The following is a 21,345-nucleotide window of genomic DNA, read 5'->3' on the forward strand; positions in this document are numbered from 1 at the left end:
CCTTTCAACCCTATTTATTCCTATTCAGTCAGCAACAGCCTCATTTCACCCAGACAAAATCAGCCCCCAATTTGCACGGACTTGGAACTAGATTTGAAGTAATGTACTCAACAAACTCCCACAACAAACATGAAAAACAATACTTTTAAAATGGTTGAATGATTGTGCAATGAAATCTGGAGTAAAAAGCCACCATACTCCCCACGAGGTTACTGAACATGCAAAGAACCATGATTATTATCCTAAGAACTCATTTGTGCACATGGGTGAGATACGTACATTCAGTTCCAGCACTTCTTCCTCTATCCATGTGCCAGTAGAATCTGACATCCCTACTGAAATTGCTCAATAGTCTTGAAGAAGCAACTTCATTTAAAACTATCTGGTGGCTTTCCTATTCAGTCAGGCATGTGGCTACAGCAGAACCATGAAAGGCACCTCCATCTACATATGTGTTTCTTTCCTACATATCAACTGTGTATACATAACCCTGTAGGATTGCTGCCAACAGAAGAGATATATTTTGCTACAGTTCTCCCATTTCCTTGAATGACCCCTCAATAGGCAGCTTCTCATTCATCTAATCTACAGGCAAGTCAAGCCCAGACATGCGAAAGTTTGAGTGGGGATCAGGCTTGTATTCTGAAGAGGTTACATTTGTGATACGAGTTGAAAGTTCTATCACATGCCCTAAGTTCATGTGAGGCTTGCTAGGAATCTTTGACTTTATTGCCACTCCATATGACCTGAGAATAGAAAGCCCCAGAACACACACCAGTCTCCAGTTCTGTATATTGTAGCAGAAGACGGATGAGGAAGGAAAGCTATGTCTCAAAGTGCTTGTTGAAACTTTTAAGTAACCCCTGAATAAATTTCAAGATTCCTTTGCAGAAAAAATAGAAGCATAGTATCACTTACCTCCAGAAAAGCAGCTGGAGCCAAAAACTTTCAATCAATTGTACTGACGACAATCCAGTTACAGAAGCATCTAATTTATGTCTTTCCATAACTCCAAAATCCCAGAATGCTCTGTGACATGTAGAATTTTCATGGCGGATGTGTGGGGGATTTTTTCAGTAAATAAGTCAGTGTGGAAGTATTCCCTGAGGAGACAAAATTTGGAAACTGCTGCATTATAAACTCAGTGGAGAGAGTTACGAGTAAACTCTAAAGTGGAATAAAGACTGAAGCAAGCACACATCATAAACAAAAAGCAGTATTTTTCAAAAACATCAGGTGGACTATGAAAAACAAAACATTTTTTCCATATATACCCTTGGCAATTGTCCTTTCAGGACAATAACTTGCAGTGAAACCTAAAAACCATGGTAGTAGTTCTCTCCATTGCCTGTATTATCCACAGATATGAGTCCCATGCCATATCTATTTTAATCATACAGCAAGTAGGTGAGAACTGTGTCAGCTGAGCTCACAGCTCTGAAAAAGGAAGGAGAAGTTCATATTCATTGCCAAAACTTTCCTTTTGCAAAAAAAAAAATCTTACTTTTGTACAGCAAGGCACCATGGCAGAACTCCTCTCCTCTCTTCTCCTCCATCTCCTCCTCCTCTTTTCCTCCCCCATCGTATTTTTGAACACCTGGGCAAGGAGAGATGTGTTTACTTTCATCTCCCCAGCCAGTGGAATACAAGTGGCTATGTGGATCATTGTTGTCTCATGTTCAAATGGGTGTCTTAATGGAGGACAATATTTCGGAGCGGGACAGGATGGAGTTTCTTGTTACTATTTCCTGTCCACCGTCGAGATGGCCATCTGACAGCTATGCTGATTCTGTGAACTTAGGCAGATCGTGAAAGGGAAGACAGGAAAGGTTGCATCAGTGCTTAGTTCTTGTGGTCCCTTACACATCCAGGAAAATGCTGTTCACCACCACCTTTTCTCCAGGACAGTTTTGCCAGGGATCCTGGAGGGTTGGTGAGGGTTTTTTTGCCATTTTGTCATTGGGCATGTGCGAGTTTCCTGCATTGTGCAGGGGGTTGGACTAGATGATCCTGGAGGTTCCTTCTAACTCTTTGATTCTATAATTTTATGATTTGGCCACTGGTCATAAAGAAAAGTACTTGTATAGTCTCAGATAATCTGTTTTAGCAATTTTGGGAAAATGCTAGATGACAGGTTTTGAGATTCTCTGAACTAATGGAATTATAATGCAGTGGTAACTGTAATGTTTGATTGTATACATGTTAACAGATGACTCCATCTTTAATCTAATGAAGTTACTTTGGAGAGACAGTTTGGTATAGTGGTTAAGACTGGGAGAAGCAGGTTTGATTCCTCACTCATCCACTTGCAGCTGCTGGAATGGCCTTGGGTTAGCCATAGCCATCACAGGAGTTGTCCTTGAGAGGGCAGCTGCTGTGAGAGCCCTCTCAGCCCCACCCACCTCACAGGGTGTCTGTTGTGGGGAGAGAAGATATAGGAGATTGTAAGCCACTCTGTGTCTCTGATTCAGAGAGAAGGGCGGGGTATAAATCTGGAGTCTTCTTCTTACAATATTCAACTTGAGCAATTGATCTGTGTATCAAGTTCTTGACTTGTCTCCAGAGGGTGTCACCTGCTCAGATCTCTACTTCTTTGGTGCCATCCTCTGACTTCCATATGCCAGTTGGTTTTCCACCAAAGTGTACCCATGTCTCTTGTAGAGATAACATCATGTTAATTCTGTGCTATGTATAAGCTAATCACTGCTTCTCATTTCCAAAAATCTTACATTCTTGTAGTCTGAAATCAAAAACCTCTCTAGTTGAGATTTTTCACTTTTCCTAACATCTTGTTTTTCTGTATAGTGTTTTATTTCTGTTTGCTTGTGCATTGATTTATTACAGAATATTTGCCAGACACTTTGGTGTGCTGTGAAAGGCTCTTGCAGGTCAAAACTGGATGCTGCAGCAGATGGAACAAGATGTGGAGAAAATAAGGTAATTATAAGATTCTCTTGTTGGAAAAGTTGTGCCAAAATTATGAATTTCTGTCTGATTTGTCCAAACTTACTGACTTTACTACCAACAACAGACAGCTTTGAGTTTCCAATCAGGGTTTTGATACATAGAGATAGAAATAAAATAAATAATATTCTTAACTGGGGTCATCTTATTTCCCTGGACATGATTTACAAATTGAGGGGGGGAGACATCCAAAACCTTTTGGAACTAATGGAGGCCATTAAGAATGTAGGCAGCCCCTGCTTTCCACTTGCCTAGCATTACAAAGTTGGCTGATGGCTGTCAAACACAAGAGTCGCATTGAACTGGATCTGTGCATCGTATGCAGGGCTTTTTTTGTAGCAGGAACTCCTTTGCATATTAGGCTACACCCCTCTTATGTAGCCAATCCTCCAAGAGCTTACAGTAGGCCCTGTAAGAAGAGCCCTGCAAGCTCTTGGAGGATTGGTTACATCAGGGTTGTGTGGCCTAATATGCAAAGGAGTTCTTGCTACAAAAAAGAAAAGCCCTGATTGTATGCATGTATTATGAATACACCTATATAAATACAAGAAGAACTTTCAGGAATACAAATGTTAAAACAAAATATAGCAATTGTTCATAAGTTATTACATGGGGTGAGGGCAATGTGGCTGCAACATCCGTCACCCAGTTGATCTTCAGGGCTGATCTCACTGGCCATGTGGGTGCCACCATTCCTCCCTTGCTGTTCCATGAACCTCCTTCCGAAAGCTTCATGCCTGGCAGAAGAGGACAGCTATCCCAGATAGTAGGAGTGTAGCTGTATAAGTAAGTTTGGCTTATCTCAAGTGTTGCTTTTTAACCTAATTTTTACTTGTAGCTTCAGGGCCGTTCAGTGTGTTGGGGAATTCCTGCTCTTCCCCATGGCTGTTGACCTGTGGGGTGCCTCAAGTTTCCATCTTATCCCCCATGCTATTTAATATCTGTATGAAGCCACTGAGAGAGGTCATTGGAAGGTATGGGCTGCAACGTCACCAATATGCACATGATACCATTCTTTTCCATCTAATTCCAAGGATGCTCTTGATGTTCTGATCTGGAGCTTGGAGTCAGTAATTGGCTGGAAGAGAATGAGCAAGCTGAATCTTGCAGAGGTTGTAAAGGCAGAGGTTCTCTGGGTTCATAGAAAGGCAGACCAGGTCCTTTTTCGTGGTTATGCAACATGGTTATGGAACAGCCTCCCCAGGGAGGTATGCCTGGCAATTGAGGACAGGTTTATGTAGGACTGAAGTTTGATTAACTTTGCTTTTATGTTTAGCCCCAATCTTAATTGGAGTTTTTAGACTGTGACATTTATGGGTTTTATAACAGTGTTTTTATTGTGTTTTAAATAATGTTTTGTTTATGTTGTAAGCCACCTTGAGTTCTGCAAGGGGAAAAGGCAGCTAATGTTTTAAATGAATAAAAACAATGGATTTTTTTTAATGGCACACTATGGTGGGCGGGGCCAGCCATGATTGGTGATACACACTGGTAGGGAACCAATAAGAATATGAATATGTCTGGCCTGCTGCCTTCACTAAGCCTCTCAGCAAGCCAATATATGGCTAGTTATCATTTTAAAAACAAATCTAATAGACTAAAACAAAAACATGCCATCATTTGTTATCCTCTTAATAATTAAACACATTACATGAACTTGGAGGCTCATTTTGAATGTCACGTTAAATGCAACAAGACATCCTTGTGTATTTATTTCTGTCTGCCCTACACTCATGAAGCAGAAGAGTACGAATTTGTCTTTCAGCTCTTTTTCTCCCCATACATGTCTAGTTCCAGAAATGACCCAGGCTGGCTAGAAAAAAAAATTATTTGAGCAACAGTGGGCAGCAACATGGATAGAGGGCAGGATTTAGCTCCCCTTACCCACACAGTTCTGTGTAAAAAAAATAAAAATAAAAATCCCATGACTGTGGACATCTGAATAAATGCCAGTAGATCGTACAGATAGGAACCAGGAAAGGTAATTGCTTTTATATTACATCAGGCTTCAGCAACTCACTGGGGGTGGGGGGTGTCTTGTATATCAGTGCCAGTGTGTGCAAGTGTGCATTTCCTGACAAATTGCATTTGCTGCTTTATTATTCAGTGGTGCTTATCAGGCGAGTGCATAACCATAGGCAAGAGCCCTGAACCAGTGAATGGTGCCTGGGGATCATGGCCAGCGTGGTCACACTGCACCCGGACATGCGGGGCTGGCATTCAGGCTGCAGAGAGACAATGCAATAATCCAGAGTAAGTCTCAGGCATGATTGTTTTCTTAACCTCTTGACAGCTTGAAAGCTATCTTGTGCCATCCTTCTTACACCTGAGGGAAATCTGAAATTGAACTTGAATGGATTGTGATCAACCTGCAATTCAGGCAGATCGCAAGAGGGAGGGATGAGTCAGGGCTTGACTCTCATGGCCCTTTTTCATATGCCCAGGATAATGCCGAGCACCACTTTGCGGTCAGGAAGGAATTTCCCTCCTATACAGGTTGGCCATTTTGGCTGTAGAAAAAGGTAACACCTTGATCCTGAGAGGTAACAAAAATAATAATCCAACACCATGTATTAATTTATCAATAATAACAATAATTTATAAATTGGTCAGTACATGATTTAAAAAACCTGTGCAGGCAATACAAGTTAGCAGGGGTTGTTTTGTAGAAAAATAGGTGGTGGAGCTCATCCAGGGATTGTTATGCAGCTGCACCTACTATTCAATGGATGAGGAGGTGGAACTCTCAGCTCCCACTGAATCAGAGGCCTGCAAGTTAGATATAAAGAAAGGAAAGGTCCCCTGTGCAAGCACCAGTCGTTTCCGACTCTGGGGTGACGTTGCTTTCACAACGTTTTCACGGCAGACGGCTTCACGGCTTTCACAACGTTTTCAAGTGCAGTGCTTATGGGTAGTCGCGGTTGTTCTCTCAGGCTGTGTTCTCAAAGTGCAGTGCAGTTCTCAAAGTTTTATTGCTCTAATGTTTTATTGCTCTATATTGTAATTTTAAGGTTTTACTTGTTATTGTATGATTGTAGAATGTTGTTAGCCGCCCTGAGCCTGCCGTGGTGGGGGAGGGCGGGATATAAATGAAATAAATAATAAATAAATAAATAAAGTGCTGTGTGCAGGTCGTAAGGTGCGGTACAGTTCATGTGGGTGTGACTTCCTTGGGGGCCTGATATTAGTCACAGCTCAGGCGACCCAGGGGGGGGTGAGACCTCCCCTGTGTCCTCCCAGCTGTCCGAGTTAGCCCCTGAAGCCTCAGCCTGGGAAATCACAGCCCCAGTTGGGGAGCTCCCAGCTGCCGGCTCAGCCACGCCCCAACTAGAAGCCACAAGGTGAAAAAAGAGAAGGGGGGAAAGATGAAAGTTGGGGTGCCCTCCGGGACCGACGTCCCGGGACCAATTCGCCCCTCCAGCTGCTCACCGCACCCACGGATCGCCAGCCTCCGTCATGGCAGCCTCTGGACCCCCTTAGATTAAGATGTGTAGAAGCTCTCATTCACACTCTTACTCTCATAGCCCATTGGATTTGTTCTTTTACCAGCAATGGTCTTCTACTGTTCTGTTTTAATTTGGGGTTACCATCAGTTGAGGGAAACTCCAGAGCAGCGCCGTTCTCTCAGCCGGCTGAGGGGATTCAGGGGACTCAACCGCACACAAACTGAGACTCCACCCGAGCAGACACCAAGTAGACTACAAATTCAATCAAAACAGTAGCACTGGGAATGGGATTAACCTGCCCTTTCCGCCATTTTTTCAGTCTAACCCTCCCCTGACTGCTATAGCTTTAGTTCTATGCTCCCAAACTTATTTAAAAGTATTGTTTCCTGTACCATTCAGAGTAACCTGTTAGGTAGACATTCAGCTGCTGGAGTTTTTCCTGGCATGAGATATATGGGGACATGGAGGGGGTGGGGTGGGGAAATGCTGTATTTTGGGTTGTCAGACTACTGTTCAAGACCCCAAACCAGAGTAAATAAAAAGGTTGACCATTCCCAATGGCTATCATTACTATTGATGATAGAAGAAGAGAAGAGGAAAAGATTGGATTTATACCCCACCGTTCGCTTGCCTGGAGGAGTCTCAGAGCAGCTTACAAATCTCCTTTCCCTCCCCACCACAGACACCCTGTGAGGTAGGTGGGGCTGAGAGGGCTCTCCCAGAACTGCACTTGAGCAGAACTTGTGACTGACTCAAAGGTCACATCAGCAGGTGCAAGTGGAGGAGTGGGGAATCAAACCCAGTTCTCCCAGATAAGAGCCCGTGCACTTCACCACTACACCAGATTGGCTGCTGATAGCTAAATAGAGTCTCCATGTAAAAAGGCAGTCTACCTCTTAATGCCAGATGCTGAAGACAAACTTCAGGGTAGTCCCTGAGCAATCAACTTCATGCCCTTTTTGCGATTGTCCATAGAAATCTCACTGATTGCTATTGGAATAAGACCACCAGCCAGTGTCAAGAGTGCCTCTTTACTTCAGTAACAGCATTGTAAATTACTCCATTTCACCTCTCTGGGTCCTGCTTAGCTTCTTATCAGCCTGCAATGCCTGTTATGTCTGTACCTTACTAAGTAACCATTTCTACCCTGAAGAAGAAGATGATGATGATGATGATGATGATGATGATGATGATGATGATGATGATGATGATGATGATGATGATGATGATATTGGATTTATATCCCGCCCTCCACTCCGAAGAGTCTCAGAGCGGCTCACAATCTCCTTTCCCTTCCTCCCCCACAACAGACACCCTGTGAGGTGGGTGTGGCTGGAGAGGGCTCTCACATCAGCTGCCCTTTCAAGGACAACCTCTGCCAGAGCTATGACTGACCCAAGGCCATGCTAGCAGGTGCAAGTGGAGGAGTGGGGAATCAAACCTGGTTCTCCCAGATAAGAGTCCGCACACTTAACCACTACACCAAACTGGCTCTCCCTGGGAATGGGAACACCATGGCACCAAGGCCAGCTCATGTTATCTGACTCCCAGAGAATGTATGCTTTTGTTTCTTTCTTACTGAGGGGCTTGGAATATTAGTGGGCAATGGAGGGGATCATAATTGGTAGATTTTGGTGCTTTGCAATTGAATGTATAACGGATGGACCCCAAACCTATATCTATGGGGACTGAGGCCTGAAGCCTGAGGCCTGTCATGTATGCTGTACCTGCTTAATCACTTAATAAACTACCCTCATTCATCAATGAGGAGTGGTTATTGGTGAGAACAGTACAGAACTTGACAGCCAGACCAGAGGGTCTGATTTAGGAATTCAGTTCTTATGTGCTTATGGCCTTGAACTCAGAACTGCATATTTCACTTCTAGACCACAGTTCGGAGGGAAGTATTGCACAGGAGAGAGGAAACGCTACCACATGTGTAACATCAAACCATGCCCCAAGGCAATGCCAAACTTCCGTCAGATGCAGTGCAGCGAGTTTGATACGGTCGCCTACAAAAATGAATTCTATCAGTGGATTCCAATTTATAACACAGGTACTAAAACCCACCTGTTACTAGAGGCTTAAATGAAGAGTAAACCTACTTCACAGGATTGTTGTGAGGATAAAACGGGAGAGCCGCATAGACTGGCAAGAAATAAACAGAGGTGGTTTGCCGTTGCCTGTCTCTGCATGGGCTGAGCCACTTAGTTCTCAAGCCTGGGTCACCCAGTTCAGGGCCCTTTGGAAGTAAAGTGGGAAATGATAATGGATTCGTGGGTGAGAGGGTTCACCGTCAAGACATCCAGTACAGAAATGGCTTTGTGATGTAGCTGTCTCTTTCAGAGAAGGACTATTGCGCAATGTTAAATGTCAAAATGGTCTAAACCAGGGGTAGCCAAACCTGCTTGACACATAGAATAAACATCGGATGTCTGAGAGCCGCAAGATATGAACATCAGGTGTCTGAGAGGAGGGAGGGAGGCAGGCAGGTGGGTAGGGGAGATGGAAAGAAAGCTACCTTAACTTTAAATGCATTCTCCAAGCTGCTAGCTAGATTGGCTTGGATAAGTGATTTAAAGAGACAAATGCCTTCCCCAAAAAGGCCAACAGGGCAGTAGGGACTTCAAGAGCCACATAATATGTGAGAAAGCGCCACATGTGGCTCTTGAGCCGCAGTTTGGCCACCCCTGGTCTAAACTGAGGGCACAAAATGCTATGGATTGCTAAAGCTCAGAAGGTCTCGGCCTAGTAATGTCTAAATGGGAAACTGCTGAGAGTCGCACAGTGAGTCTGAGCTTCGTAAAAAAAAAAAAAAGGATGATCAGAAGAGCACTGTGAGAAATAAAGCACTGACTAGCGTTAAGGCTGACCTATAACGCATATGTACACAGTCTAACTACACAAAGGAAAAAACAACATATAAGTGAACGTTACATCTTATGGTATACTTTCTTAATTAATCATTGTAGGGGGAGAATGACATTTTATCTCCCTTTCATTCCCTGTTGGTAACAAATGGGGAATGTATGTCTTCCCTTACCTGCTTTCCCCCCCCCCCCCCACTCTGCTTACTATACTCAGTTGCCAAGAGTAACTTTCTTATGTGCTATAACCTGCCCCTCTTTTTCATTTGATAAGAACACCACTGAGACTAAACAGAATCAGACAGTTTATGAAGGTGCTGAGGAAAGTCGGTCAATACTGCAGGCTTTTGTTGGCATAAAGTTTTATCTCTCCTCTGTAATGGCTCAGGGAGAAGTTCTACCGTAGAACTATTGGGGCCAGGGATGTAGCCAGCCTGCTGTGTTCAGCTGTAGGGTGACAGTAGCTGGGGTGGGGGGGGAGGCGTGCGGGAGGTACATGTCATTTATTACCCACAGATCTCTAAATTGGAATTGTATTATTGGGACTCAAAGGCTTCACATCAATTTTAGCCCTGGTACACTGGTTTAGTTTCGCAGATATAGCATTGTATGCTTGCAATATTATCTTACACTGCCATCTTTATAAACAGTTTCATTGAAAATGCACATTGACTGTTGGGTTCCCCTCTAGGTAATCCCTGTGAACTACATTGCCGTCCTGCAAACTACCACTTCTCAGAGAAAATGCTGGATTCTGTTATCGATGGTACGCCTTGCTTTGAAGGAAACAACAGCAGAGACGTCTGTGTTAATGGCATGTGTCAGGTATTGGGTATGTTTCCTTCTTGCAACACTTCATGGGACTACAGATGTTTAGGGCTCAAAAATACTATCAGGGTTATCCAGCTAGTGTGGTATAGTGTTTAGAGTTTTTCACGCGCTTTTTTGGTAGAAAACCCCCAGCAAGAACTCATTCGCATATTAGGCCACACACCCTGACATGAAGCCAGCCAGAACTGCATTCCTGTGCATTCCTGCTCAAAAAAGCCCTTGAGGGTTTTTGGGTTTTTTTTACTATGACCAGGGTGACCTGGATTTAAATCTCCTCTGATGCACATTTATATTTATATGCCACTTTTCAACCCAGTGGAGATCCAGAGTGGCTTACATCATACTCTCCTCCTCCATTTTATCCTCAAAACAACCACAGGCCAAGCTGAGAAGATGACTGACCCCAGATCACCCAGCAGGGTTCCATGGCAGAGCGGGGATTCAAACCCAGGTCTCCTAGATCCTTGTTTAACACTTAAACCACTGTGCCATCAGATGACCTTAAGCCATTCAGTGTCTCCCAGTCTAACTTACTTCACAAGGTGGGTTTTGTAAAGATAAAAGGAAGAAGAGGAGAACCATGTAAGCTGGACAAAGAGCAGGATGAAAACATAAGATATAGGATAAAAACATAACTGTCTTAGATAAAAACTTAAGAAGAGCTCTGCCAAATTAGACCAGTGATCCATCTAGTCCAACACCCTGTCTCACACAGTGGCCAATGAGTTACTCTGCAGAGCTAACAGGAGGGCACAGAGGTCCTTTTAAAGCCTTTATGCCTAAGGCCATCATTACATCCTTGAGCAGCAAATTCCACATTTTGTCCATCCTGTATCTACTGCCCATCAGCTCCATTGAGTCCCAGTGAGTTCTAGTATTTTAGGAAACAGAGAAAAAGTTGTCTTAGTCCATTCTCCCTCCCCTGTGCCTAATTTTATAAACCTGTCTTTCGAAGCTGGAAAGTCCCGGTCTCCTTTCTACATAGGAAAGGTTGAGTCCAGTTGGCACATTTAAGTTTAATTCTTGGAATAAGCTTTCATGGGCATGCACACTTCTTCAGATACAGGGGCAAAGCCTGCTTGAAGGAGTGTGCATGCACACAAAAGCTTATACCCAGAATTAAATTTTGTTGGACTTAAAGGTGCCACTGAACTCAAACTCTGTTGTGTTGCTATAGATCAACACAGCTACCCACCTGAATCTATCTTTGTAGGAAAGCTGTTCTTCTTAGGGTTACCAGGACCTCCCTGGCCATCACTGGGAGATGGGGGGGGGGGGGGTAGGATTGCCAGCCCAGATCCAGGTTGGGAAACCTGGAAATCTGGGGATGGAGCCTGGGAAGGACAGGGGCTTCAGTGGGGCACAAGGCCAAAGCATCCGTTTTCTCCAAATGGAACTGATCTCTGTAGACTGGAGATGAGTTGTAATTCTGGGGGATCCCCAGGTCCCCCCTGTAGGCTGGCATCCCTAGCTCTTTTAGTTGTCCTCATCTGCCCTTTTTCCAGTTCTGCAATGTCCTTTTTGAGATACCAGAACTCCAAATGAGGCCATACCATGGATCTATTATAATATTGGCTGTTTTATTTTCAATCTCTTTCTTAATAATCCTCAACACACAGCTTGATATTTCACCACTGAGGATCACTGGTTCCATTTTCACTGAGAGATTCACTATGACTTCAAGGTCTCCTTCTTTCTCAGCCATTTCAGAATTCTTTAGCATATTCTTAAAGCTGGTGTGTGTGTGTGTAGGGGGGGGGGTTCTTGTTGTTCCAGTGTGCATCACTTTATACTTACCTGCATTGAACTTCATTTGCCGCATTATTGCCCACTCACCCAGAAGGGAAGCAGGAAATTACAGGCCATTTACCTTAATGTCTGTCTTCAGGTCAATTAGTAGAAGCTGTAATTAAAGACAGAATTATTAGGAACATAAAGGGACAAAACCTGCCGGGTACTTCCAGTACTGATCACATGGAAGTACTGTCTTCAGTCTAATGGGCTTAATTCTCTCTTAAAGACATCCCCATGGCTAAAGCTGATCGGCCACAGAGTATGTTGATGTCATCACTTCCTGTATGTGATTCTCTACTATTGATTACTAGAAAAAGGAATGAAGCAGAAGAAAATCAGGCTGAGAACAGGCCTGTAACTACTAGAGAGCTCTCTCCAGGCAATGTCCCCTCCTCAATTTGTCCAGCCTGGCCAGAACATTGGTTGTGCCATATCTGTTCTGGTCAGGGCTCTTTTTGTAGAAAAAGCCCAACAGGAACTCATTGCCATATTAAGCCACACCTCCGACATCACCATTGTTTCACACAGGGTTTTTTTTTTTTAAGAAAAAGCCTAGCAAGAACTCATTTGCGTATCAGGCCACACCCCCTGACACCAAGCCAGCCAGAACTGCATTCCTATGCATTCCTGCTAAAAAAAAAAGCCCTGGTTCTGGTAGGAGAGACAGAGGGAGAGGAAAACCCTTTTGTAGGTAAAAGCTGTTTTTATTTCCCTGCTAGCTGTCAACTGAAAAGAGCTGGGAGAATTTGTTTTATTGTTTTATTACTCTTTGTGTAGTCTTTACTAGCCGTAGCAAGGGTGAGGCTCAGGAGTCTGTCTCTCTTTTTTCACCATGAGACACCAGGAGCTATGATTCAAAATGAGATCTCCTTCATTATGGTCAGGTCACAGTGAGTAAATGACCAACTGTGGTAAGCTGCAGTACTGCAGTCCTAAGCTCTGCTCACGACCCGAGTTCGATCCCGGCAGAAGCTGGGTTCAGGTAGTTGGCTCAAGGTTGACTCAGCCTTCCATCCTTCTGAGTCTGCTAAAATGAGTACCCAGCTTGCTGGGGGTGAAGTGTAGATGACTGGGGAAGGCAATGCAATAAAAACAGTCTGCCATGAAAACGTTGTGATGTGACATCACCCCAGAGTTGGAAACAACTGGTGTTTGCACAGGGGACTACCTTTACCTTTAATATCACATGATCCTTTAAGGGTTTCCAGCATCCGGGTGGTGGCTGGATTATCTCCAAGCAACAGAGGTCAGTTCACCTGGATAAAATGGTTGCTTTGGGAGGTGAACTTTATAGCATTATACCTCACTGAAGTCCTTCCTATCCTTAAACTCCATCCTCTTTAGGCTCCACTCCCATAATATCCAGGTATTTCCCAACCCAGAGCTGGCAACCCAACCCTTCCACTTTTCCAGACCCTGAGAATCCCATCAGGTTCTAGATTTGGGGGAAGTTGGTCCTCAGGGATGTTAATTTATTTCATTTGTTTCTTTAAAACATATCTGCGCTGCCTATCCACCCAAATAAGGGTCCCCAAGGCAGCGAACATCAACACACTGAAAGGTTTCAACAGGAAAACAGCATTTAAAATGGAGTACGTATGAAATAATTCAATGAAAACGCACATTGAACAAAAAAATCAAGGAGGAGGGTTTGCCAAACAAGAAAAAGTCTTCCGGCAGAAGAGAACAATAGAGGGAGACAGACAAATCACTCTGGGGAGGGAGTTACAAAATATTTCTGTTTGGGGAATGAAAAAGATTTATTGCTGTGGATTTCTGTCTTTGTTTCCTGGGCACTGACTTGGATAATAGTCCCTATCAGTGGGTCTTTTATTATTATTATTATTATTTGTCCTTGTTGAACCTTTAGGAGCTGTTGGAAATTCACTTATCTATAGAAAGGTTGGTTTCTAGTTAAGTCCTACACCACAAAAGTTTTTATTGGGTCTGGGGTTTTTACTTCCTTTGAGGATGAACTGGCACATCCCTGATGAAAGATCACAGCAGGGTAATGAAACGCCATTTCATTTTATATGATTTTAAGGCATGACGGGAAACAGGTCAACAGAATAAAAGCTTATTTATTCTAATGGATCCATGGGAGGACTTTGTTCCAGATGCCTTGAAATCAACTGCCACCCAGGTGATTGTGGATGAATGCTGAGGAGCTGACCAGTATACATACTTCTTTGAATATTAACACACTTTGGTGTGATAAATAAAGTGCTAAGTGGGCAGCTGTGTTGGTCTGAGGCAGCAGAACAAAGCAGGAGTTCAGTTGCGCCTTTAAGACCACAAAGTTTTATTTAGAATGTAAGCTTTCTTGTGCTCTAATCATCAAATGAGGAATCAAGTCTATTCTGTCACTGGATCTTAAATTTGTACCATTTTGCATTCTAAACCACTGCCTACCAGCTATATGTAGCTCTGCTCACTGTACCTGATTCCTTGTCTGATGAAGTGTGCTTAGAGCATTACATTCTGAATAAAACTTTGTTCATCTTAAAGGTGAAACTTGACTCCTACTTTGTTCTATAAATAAAGTACACGTGTCAAGACAAAATGGCTTCAAGCAATTTGATATAATCCAATATGTTATCGTCAGGGCTTTTTTTGGTAGCAGGAACTCCTTTGCATATTAGGCCATATCCCATCTCCCCCCCCCCATGTAGCCAATCCTCCTGGAGCTTACAGTAGGCCCTGTAAGAAGAGCGCTGCAAGCTCTTGGAGGATTGGCTACATCGGAGGTGTGGTTTAATATGCAAAGGAGTTCCTGCTACAAAAAAAGCCCTGGTAATCGTTCAGAATACAGAAAAATTATTTCAGTTCAGTAAAGGAAATCTGTATGTACAAGCAGGTTCCAACATACATAACTGATAGAGTTGTATATCTGAATGCTCGTTCCCTTTGATCTGTTTCTCTTCTGAACCATCTGGAGCCACCAGTTACAAGTTTGCAACAAAATTATTTGCCACCATTTGGCTGGAGCAGTTTGGTGTAGTGGCTAGGTGTGTGGACTCTTATCAGGGAGAACCAGGTTTGATTCCCCACTCCTCCACTTGCAGCTGCTGGAATGGCCTTGAGTCAGCCATAGCTCTTGCGAAGTTGTCCTTGAAAGAGCAACTTCTGTGAGAACTCTCTCAGCCCCAACTACCTCACAGGGCTTCTGTTGTGGGAGATGATGGTAAAGGAGATTGTGAGCTGCTCTGAGATTCATAGTGAATGGCAGGATATAAATCCAATATCATCTTCTTCTTCTACATAATGCATGAATTCTCAGTACCATGAGCCTAAAATCACCAGTAGTACCTTCCCATGGCCCCTCTGCACCTACAGCTTGTTAAAAATGGTGTAGCTTTGTTGGTATCCTATGCCCTCCTAGAGAGAAACAAGATTTTTTAAAAGTTCACTTTAAGAACTGGATCACACCCTTAGTCTCCATGACAAAACTGCCAACACAGACCAATAATATGTCAGTCACACACAGGGGTTGTTTTGTAGAAAAATAGGTGGTGGAGCTCATGCAGGGATTGTTATGCAGCTTCACCTACTATTCAATGGACAAGGTGGGAAAGAGGAGGTAGAACTCTCAGAAAGGTTCAGGAGCTACGCTCCTGTGAGCTCCCACTGAATCTGAGGCCTGGTCACACGTCAGTCATCAATGAAGAAACCAATCCTGGTATAATGTTGGCACCCCTAAAATGTCACCATTCCCCACCATTCACCCCAAAGAAAACAGAGAAGACATAAACATAACAACAGAGCTCCTTTGATTTGGTGGATGACTGTGGAGCAACTAGCAGGAACCGTCTAAGTCTCGTGATCTCTGCAGAAGGGGCTTCAAATTGTATTATACAATGCAGATTGCAAATGGAATAATTTTGACAGGAAAACACTTAGAGAAGGAAAGACATAAGAGAACATAAGAACATAGGAGAAGCCTCATTGGATCAGGCTAGTGGCCCATCCAGTCCAACACACTGTGTCACACAGTGGCCAAAAAAAACAGATGCCATCAGGAGGTCCATCAGTGGGGCCAGGATACCAGAAGCCCTCCCACTGTTGCCACTCCCAAAAGCGCCAAAATGAAATGCCAGCATCTGAGCTAGTTAGGGTAGTTAGCTCAAGAGAGGAGTCACCTCTAAATTAGCTGTGTTAATCTCAAGGCCTCACTCCCAGTTAAGCATTTATGCTCCACAAGGAACACCACCCTTTGAAGGGGAAGATACCTTTTTTTACAAAATAAGGCAAGTTGAGGTACCAGGATAAGCAGCAAGGAAAGACAAAATTGCAGGTTTCTTTAATAGATGACTGAAGGGGGAAACACTGCAATAAGAAATAGGAAATTGGGGTGGGGTTGAGTCCTACTTTCTGCACTGAAGCCAAACTTTGCTTTTTTACCTTAACAAAAACCCCAGCGCAGAAGCCTTTTGGACACCCCAAAGCAGAGTGCCTGGATGCCCACTGGATGCTGCAGCTGCTGGCTTTACTGAAGGTTTCCTCTGTGAGCTGCATTGTTACCCTGGGAAAGTGAGAAGGAGGGGAACTTTTGGAGGGCAGGGGGAGATTGCTGCCTGTCTTGTACCTGGAGTCATGACATGTCTCCAAGGCATCTTTTTGACCGGATTCAAGCCACCTGTGTTTGTGCAGCTGCTGAGCTTTCCCATCTGTCAACTGCTGCCTTTAGAATTACTGGCTGCCCAAACATTTGAACCTTTCAGTGTTTGGGGGTCTGCTTCGAAGGAAGTATAACAATAGCCTTCTTGCCATCTCTCTCACTCTGTCCCGTTGACTTCCCATCTTGAGTGGAGTTAGCTTGCTTGTTACTGGGATGAGTGAAAGGGCTGGTTCTTTGGGGACTTTCTACTTTTAATTCTTGTCCTGCTGAGTTCCCAAATGAGAAATTTGCATTGGCTTGTCTCCTACCACTCCATACACTCCCCTCTGTTCCTGCAGCCAGCTTGGACACCTGGAAAGATCATTGCCAGGTTTTCGGTACCTGTGTGAAGGAGAGCCAGTTTGATGTAGTGGTTAAGAGTGGCAGCCTCTAATCTGGAGAACTGGGTTTGATTCCCTGCTCCTCCACATGCAGCCCATTGGGTGACCTTGGCTCAGTCACAGTTCTCTCAGAGCTGTTCTGCTCAAGAGCAGTTCTCTCAGAGCTCTCACAGCCCCACCTACTTCACATGGTGTTTTTTGGGGGGAGAGGAAGAGAAAGAAATTGTAATCCACTGTGAGACTCCAAGTAAAGGGCAGGGTATAAATTCAACTTTCCTCCTCCTCATGGGAGAACTGGAGGGGATAAGGGACACTCCTTCCTTTTCTGCGAGTCCCTTTGTCCCTTCTCACTCTAGTCCACCAACCCACATGGCTGCTTCTTCATATGGATCCCATGATCCCAGGAATAATATTTCTGGACATGGAAAGGGCTGCAGGAACAAAGGTGAATACTGAAAAACTCCATGTGTCTTCTGGGCATGGACATACCAGTATTAATCCAATAAATCTCCAATCTTGCTCTGTCCAGATCTCATTGTTCCTTCCAAGAGTGCTGAACTGTCTTTCCACATTGTGACATATCACTTAATGTTGTTTTATTGGTCAATGCCCAGATCAGAAGGTCTTCTTGAAACTGGATGTAGCATCTTAGCCAACAGTCTTTAAGAGTGACCGTTATTGTGGAGAGAGGAAGAGAAAGGATCTTTCTTTGAATATCCACTTAAGTTGGATAAAGTCTCTGTAGGCCTGATAAAAATTCCAGCCTAAGCCTGGTGAAGTGGGGTAGGATACAGACCAGTCTGTGGTATTATAGGCTACCTAGAGGAGCAAAGAAAGAAGAATGGAGTGGTGGCACTCTTTTAGCACCTTCTTCCACCATTATAATGGTCCATACCTAACATAGGCTCTTCTCATCATAAGTAGCCTGCCTATGATTTCTATATTAGACTTCTGTTTAATTCAGTCTAATACTGTGATTATGTGCCATAGTATTCCCATTACTATGTATGGATGTGAAAGATGGACAGTGAAGAAAGCTGACCGGAAGAACCTTGATTCATTTGAAAAAGGCAAATCAGTGGGTTCTAGATCAAAATGAGCCTGAACTCCCCTTTAGAAGCTAAAATGACTAAACTGATTTCAATGTGAAACTGTTCACATTATTACCGTTTTCGCACACAGCTTACCTCGCAGTCACAATCCTGTTCCCTCCGCAGCGTCTGTCGGATTTCCCACCAGCTGTGCCAGAGTTACAGGAAGTGCCGCGGCTTTTGCGTAGCAAATGTAAACTGGGTTTTAGCGGTTTACGTTTGCTACACAAAAGCTGCAGCACTTCTTGTAACTTCGGCGCAGATGGTGGGAAATCCGTCCAGACGCTGTGGAGGGAACAGGATTGTGACTGCGAGGTAAGCTGTGTGCGAAAACGGTCTATGAGAAGACAAGTATCACTGGAAAATTCAATAATGGTAGGAAAAGTGGAAGGCAGCAGGAAAAGAGAAAGACCAAACATGAGGTAGATTTGAAGAAGATATTTGAAGAAGATATTGGATTTATATCTTGTTCTATACTCTGAACCTCAGGGTGCATTCACACTACACTAAATAATGCATTTTGCAACTGGATTTTTACTGTTTAAGAATAGCAAAAATCCAGCTGCAAGAAGCATTATTTAGTGTAGTGTGAATGCACCCTCAGAGTCTCAGAGCGGTCACAATCTCCTTTACCTTCCCCCACCCCCAAAATAGACACCCTGTGAGGTAGGTGGAGCTAAGAGAGTCTTCCCAGAAGCTGCCCTTTCAAGGATAACCTGTGAGCTATGGCTGGCCCAAGACCATTCCAGCAGCTGCAAGTGGAGGAGTGGGGAATCAAACCCCATTCTCCCAGATAAGAGTCCACACACTAAGAACATAAGAGAAGCCATGTTAGATCAGGCCAATGGCCCATCCAGTCCAACACTCTGTGTCACACAGTGGCCAAAAAAAATTATATATATATATACACACTGTGGCTAATAGCCACTGATGGACCTCTGCTCCAAATTTTTATCTAAACCCCTCTTGAAGGTGGCTATGCTTGTGGCCGCCACCACCTCCTGTGGCAGTGAATTCCACATGTTAATCACCCTTTGGGTGAAGAAGTACTTCCTTTTATCCGTTTTAACCTGTCTGCTCAGCAATTCCATTGAATGCCCACGAGTTCTTGTATTGTGAGAAAGGGAGAAAAGTACTTCTTTCTCTACTTTCTCCATCCCATGCATTATCTTGTAAACCTCTATCATGTCACTCCGCAGTCGATGTTTCTCCAAGCTAAAGAGCCCCAAGCGTTTCAACCTTTCTTCATAGGGAAAGTGTTCCATCTTAACCACTACACCAAACTGGCTCTCAATCAAAGAAGCCACGGCCCTCAGTTTGCAAGACCTGAGCAAAGCTGTTAACAATAAGACATTTTGGATGTCATTAATTCACAGGGATACTATAAATCGGAAGCAACTTGATGGCACTTCACACGCACACACACACAGAGTAATGCAGTTGGGAACACACATATCCCTTGAACCATGTTACCCTACTCTTAGGTCTCTTGAAGCTGATCTCAACCTTCTTGCCAACAAGGGGAGACAGAGACAAGCGGAAGCCCAGCACTATAGTAATTGATGTATCTGGCTCCTGTAATTTTGTAGTCTGTGAGCTAGCAAACTGCCCAGCAATTTCTGGTACTAAGATTTTCACTGTGGCACCTTGCTATCAGTATAACTGTTCTTTTCCCCCTGATAATAGCAGGAAGAGGCACAAAAGATATCCTACCTGCTGCTTGTCAACAAGATATCGAACAAGAGAGAAGTAAATTCCAGGGATATTAAAACTGCAAGTTTCTTGCTGTACTTCTAGTGAGAGAATTTGGCAGTTTAATATTTGTTTAAAAGTTTGGTGCCCCCTGCTAATCTTTGCTTTAAAAAAAAGCTTTAGGTGGCTCATAACGAAGTCATTACAGCTATCAATAAAACCGATAGTGGCCAATGTAAGAAGATAATTTAGCAGCAGGTTACAAAACACAGTCTTGCATCATTTAAAACAGAGCAAATATCTAATAGCCATACCAGAAGTGTTATAATCTTACTATGAATCCAGAGCCATACTGTAGTGGCATTTAGGGACAGGGAAAGGGAGTGGGGGAAGAGAAATCTGAGTGCCTCAGTGTGGAAAGCAGCTTTTTATCAGGCACTTAAATTTAATAAACTTGATTGATACAAGATGAATCCATATGGGGAAGGAATTGCTGAGTCAAGATACCACAACATAGAAGGCCCTGATTGGTACACCCTTCCCTTTCGTCTCCCCACCCCACACATTTGCACTATGGCTAAATTGGATTGTAACTTCTTTGGGGCAGAGTGCTGCCTTTTGCTTATGTTATACTGTAAAGCCAAATGCCCATCAGTTGTGCTCTATAAATGGCAAATAAATATGATCTGAAACAATTAGAAGGAAGGCAGATTGGAAAAAATTCTCAAATTTGATTTGACATTCGGATGAACAGAGGTTAGCTATACTGAAGCACCAGCAGGAAGGGTTATGTCTGATTCAGTCAGCCAAGAATACATTTCCAGGTTTTTCCTCACAAGGGAGGATCACATACAAGTCTTGTGGTTGTATTCCCAAGTGCTCCTTTGCTTCACTTTCTAGAGTGCAGTAACAGTTTGTGGTTGACAGAAGAACTGATGGAGGCCTTTTGTGGCGACATTTACATCAACAAATAATAATAATAATAGATTTTATTTATATCCCGCCCTCCCCGCCTAGGCGGCTCAGGGCGGCTAACAACACTTCAATAGCAAAGGAAACCGACTAAATTTCCACATATTTAAGCCAGCACAGTAGGAAGCTAGTGAAAAACATGGCAACCCTGGATAGCTATGAGGAGGTTGATACACATGGTCAAAAATTCACATAGAGCAGGGGTGGCCAACGGTAGCTCTCCAGATGTTTTTTTGCCTACAACTCCCATCAGCCCCAGCCAACGGCTGGGGCTGATGGGAGTTGTAGGCAAAAAAACATCTGGAGAGCTACCGTTGGCCACCCCTGACAGAGTGTACATAAAAGCAATTAGACCCAGATGTGACAATGAGCAAGCTCCCCTTCAGTTCTGACATTTTGTACCTGAAAAGGAAGTGTAATGCAGTGTTTAAATCAGGGGTCCCCAATTTTTTTGATCCTGCAGGCACCTTTGGAATTTTGACACTGGCTGGTAGATGGAACCACAAAATGGCTGCCACTGAGGTGAAGCCAACAACAAAACATATAGTGTGAGGCTCAGAGACAAAAGAGCTAAGTGAATGTTTCATTTTAAAGGAGGGGGGGGAGCACAGTCTATCAGATATGAAATATTTATTAGGATTCACTTAATGTGATTAAGCGAGGAGCATATAAACACTTGCCCTCATCCAC

The 21,345-nt window shown here is 43.7% G+C and overlaps 1 protein-coding gene across 1 annotated transcript in view; it reads left to right on the top strand.

The window, feature by feature from the left end:
• ADAMTS12 (ADAM metallopeptidase with thrombospondin type 1 motif 12) overlaps nt 1-21,345 on the top strand; it is a 247,400-nt gene that overhangs the window by 171,252 nt on the left and 54,803 nt on the right. The window contains exons 10-13 of the mRNA XM_060236596.1: nt 2,845-2,937; nt 5,072-5,217; nt 8,297-8,466; nt 9,969-10,102. Of these exons, the coding sequence (XP_060092579.1) occupies nt 2,845-2,937; nt 5,072-5,217; nt 8,297-8,466; nt 9,969-10,102 (543 nt within the window). The remainder of the gene's footprint in view (nt 1-2,844; nt 2,938-5,071; nt 5,218-8,296; nt 8,467-9,968; nt 10,103-21,345) is intronic.

This window comes from Heteronotia binoei, chromosome 4, assembly GCF_032191835.1.
Source record: "Heteronotia binoei isolate CCM8104 ecotype False Entrance Well chromosome 4, APGP_CSIRO_Hbin_v1, whole genome shotgun sequence".
NCBI lineage: Eukaryota > Metazoa > Chordata > Lepidosauria > Squamata > Gekkonidae > Heteronotia > Heteronotia binoei.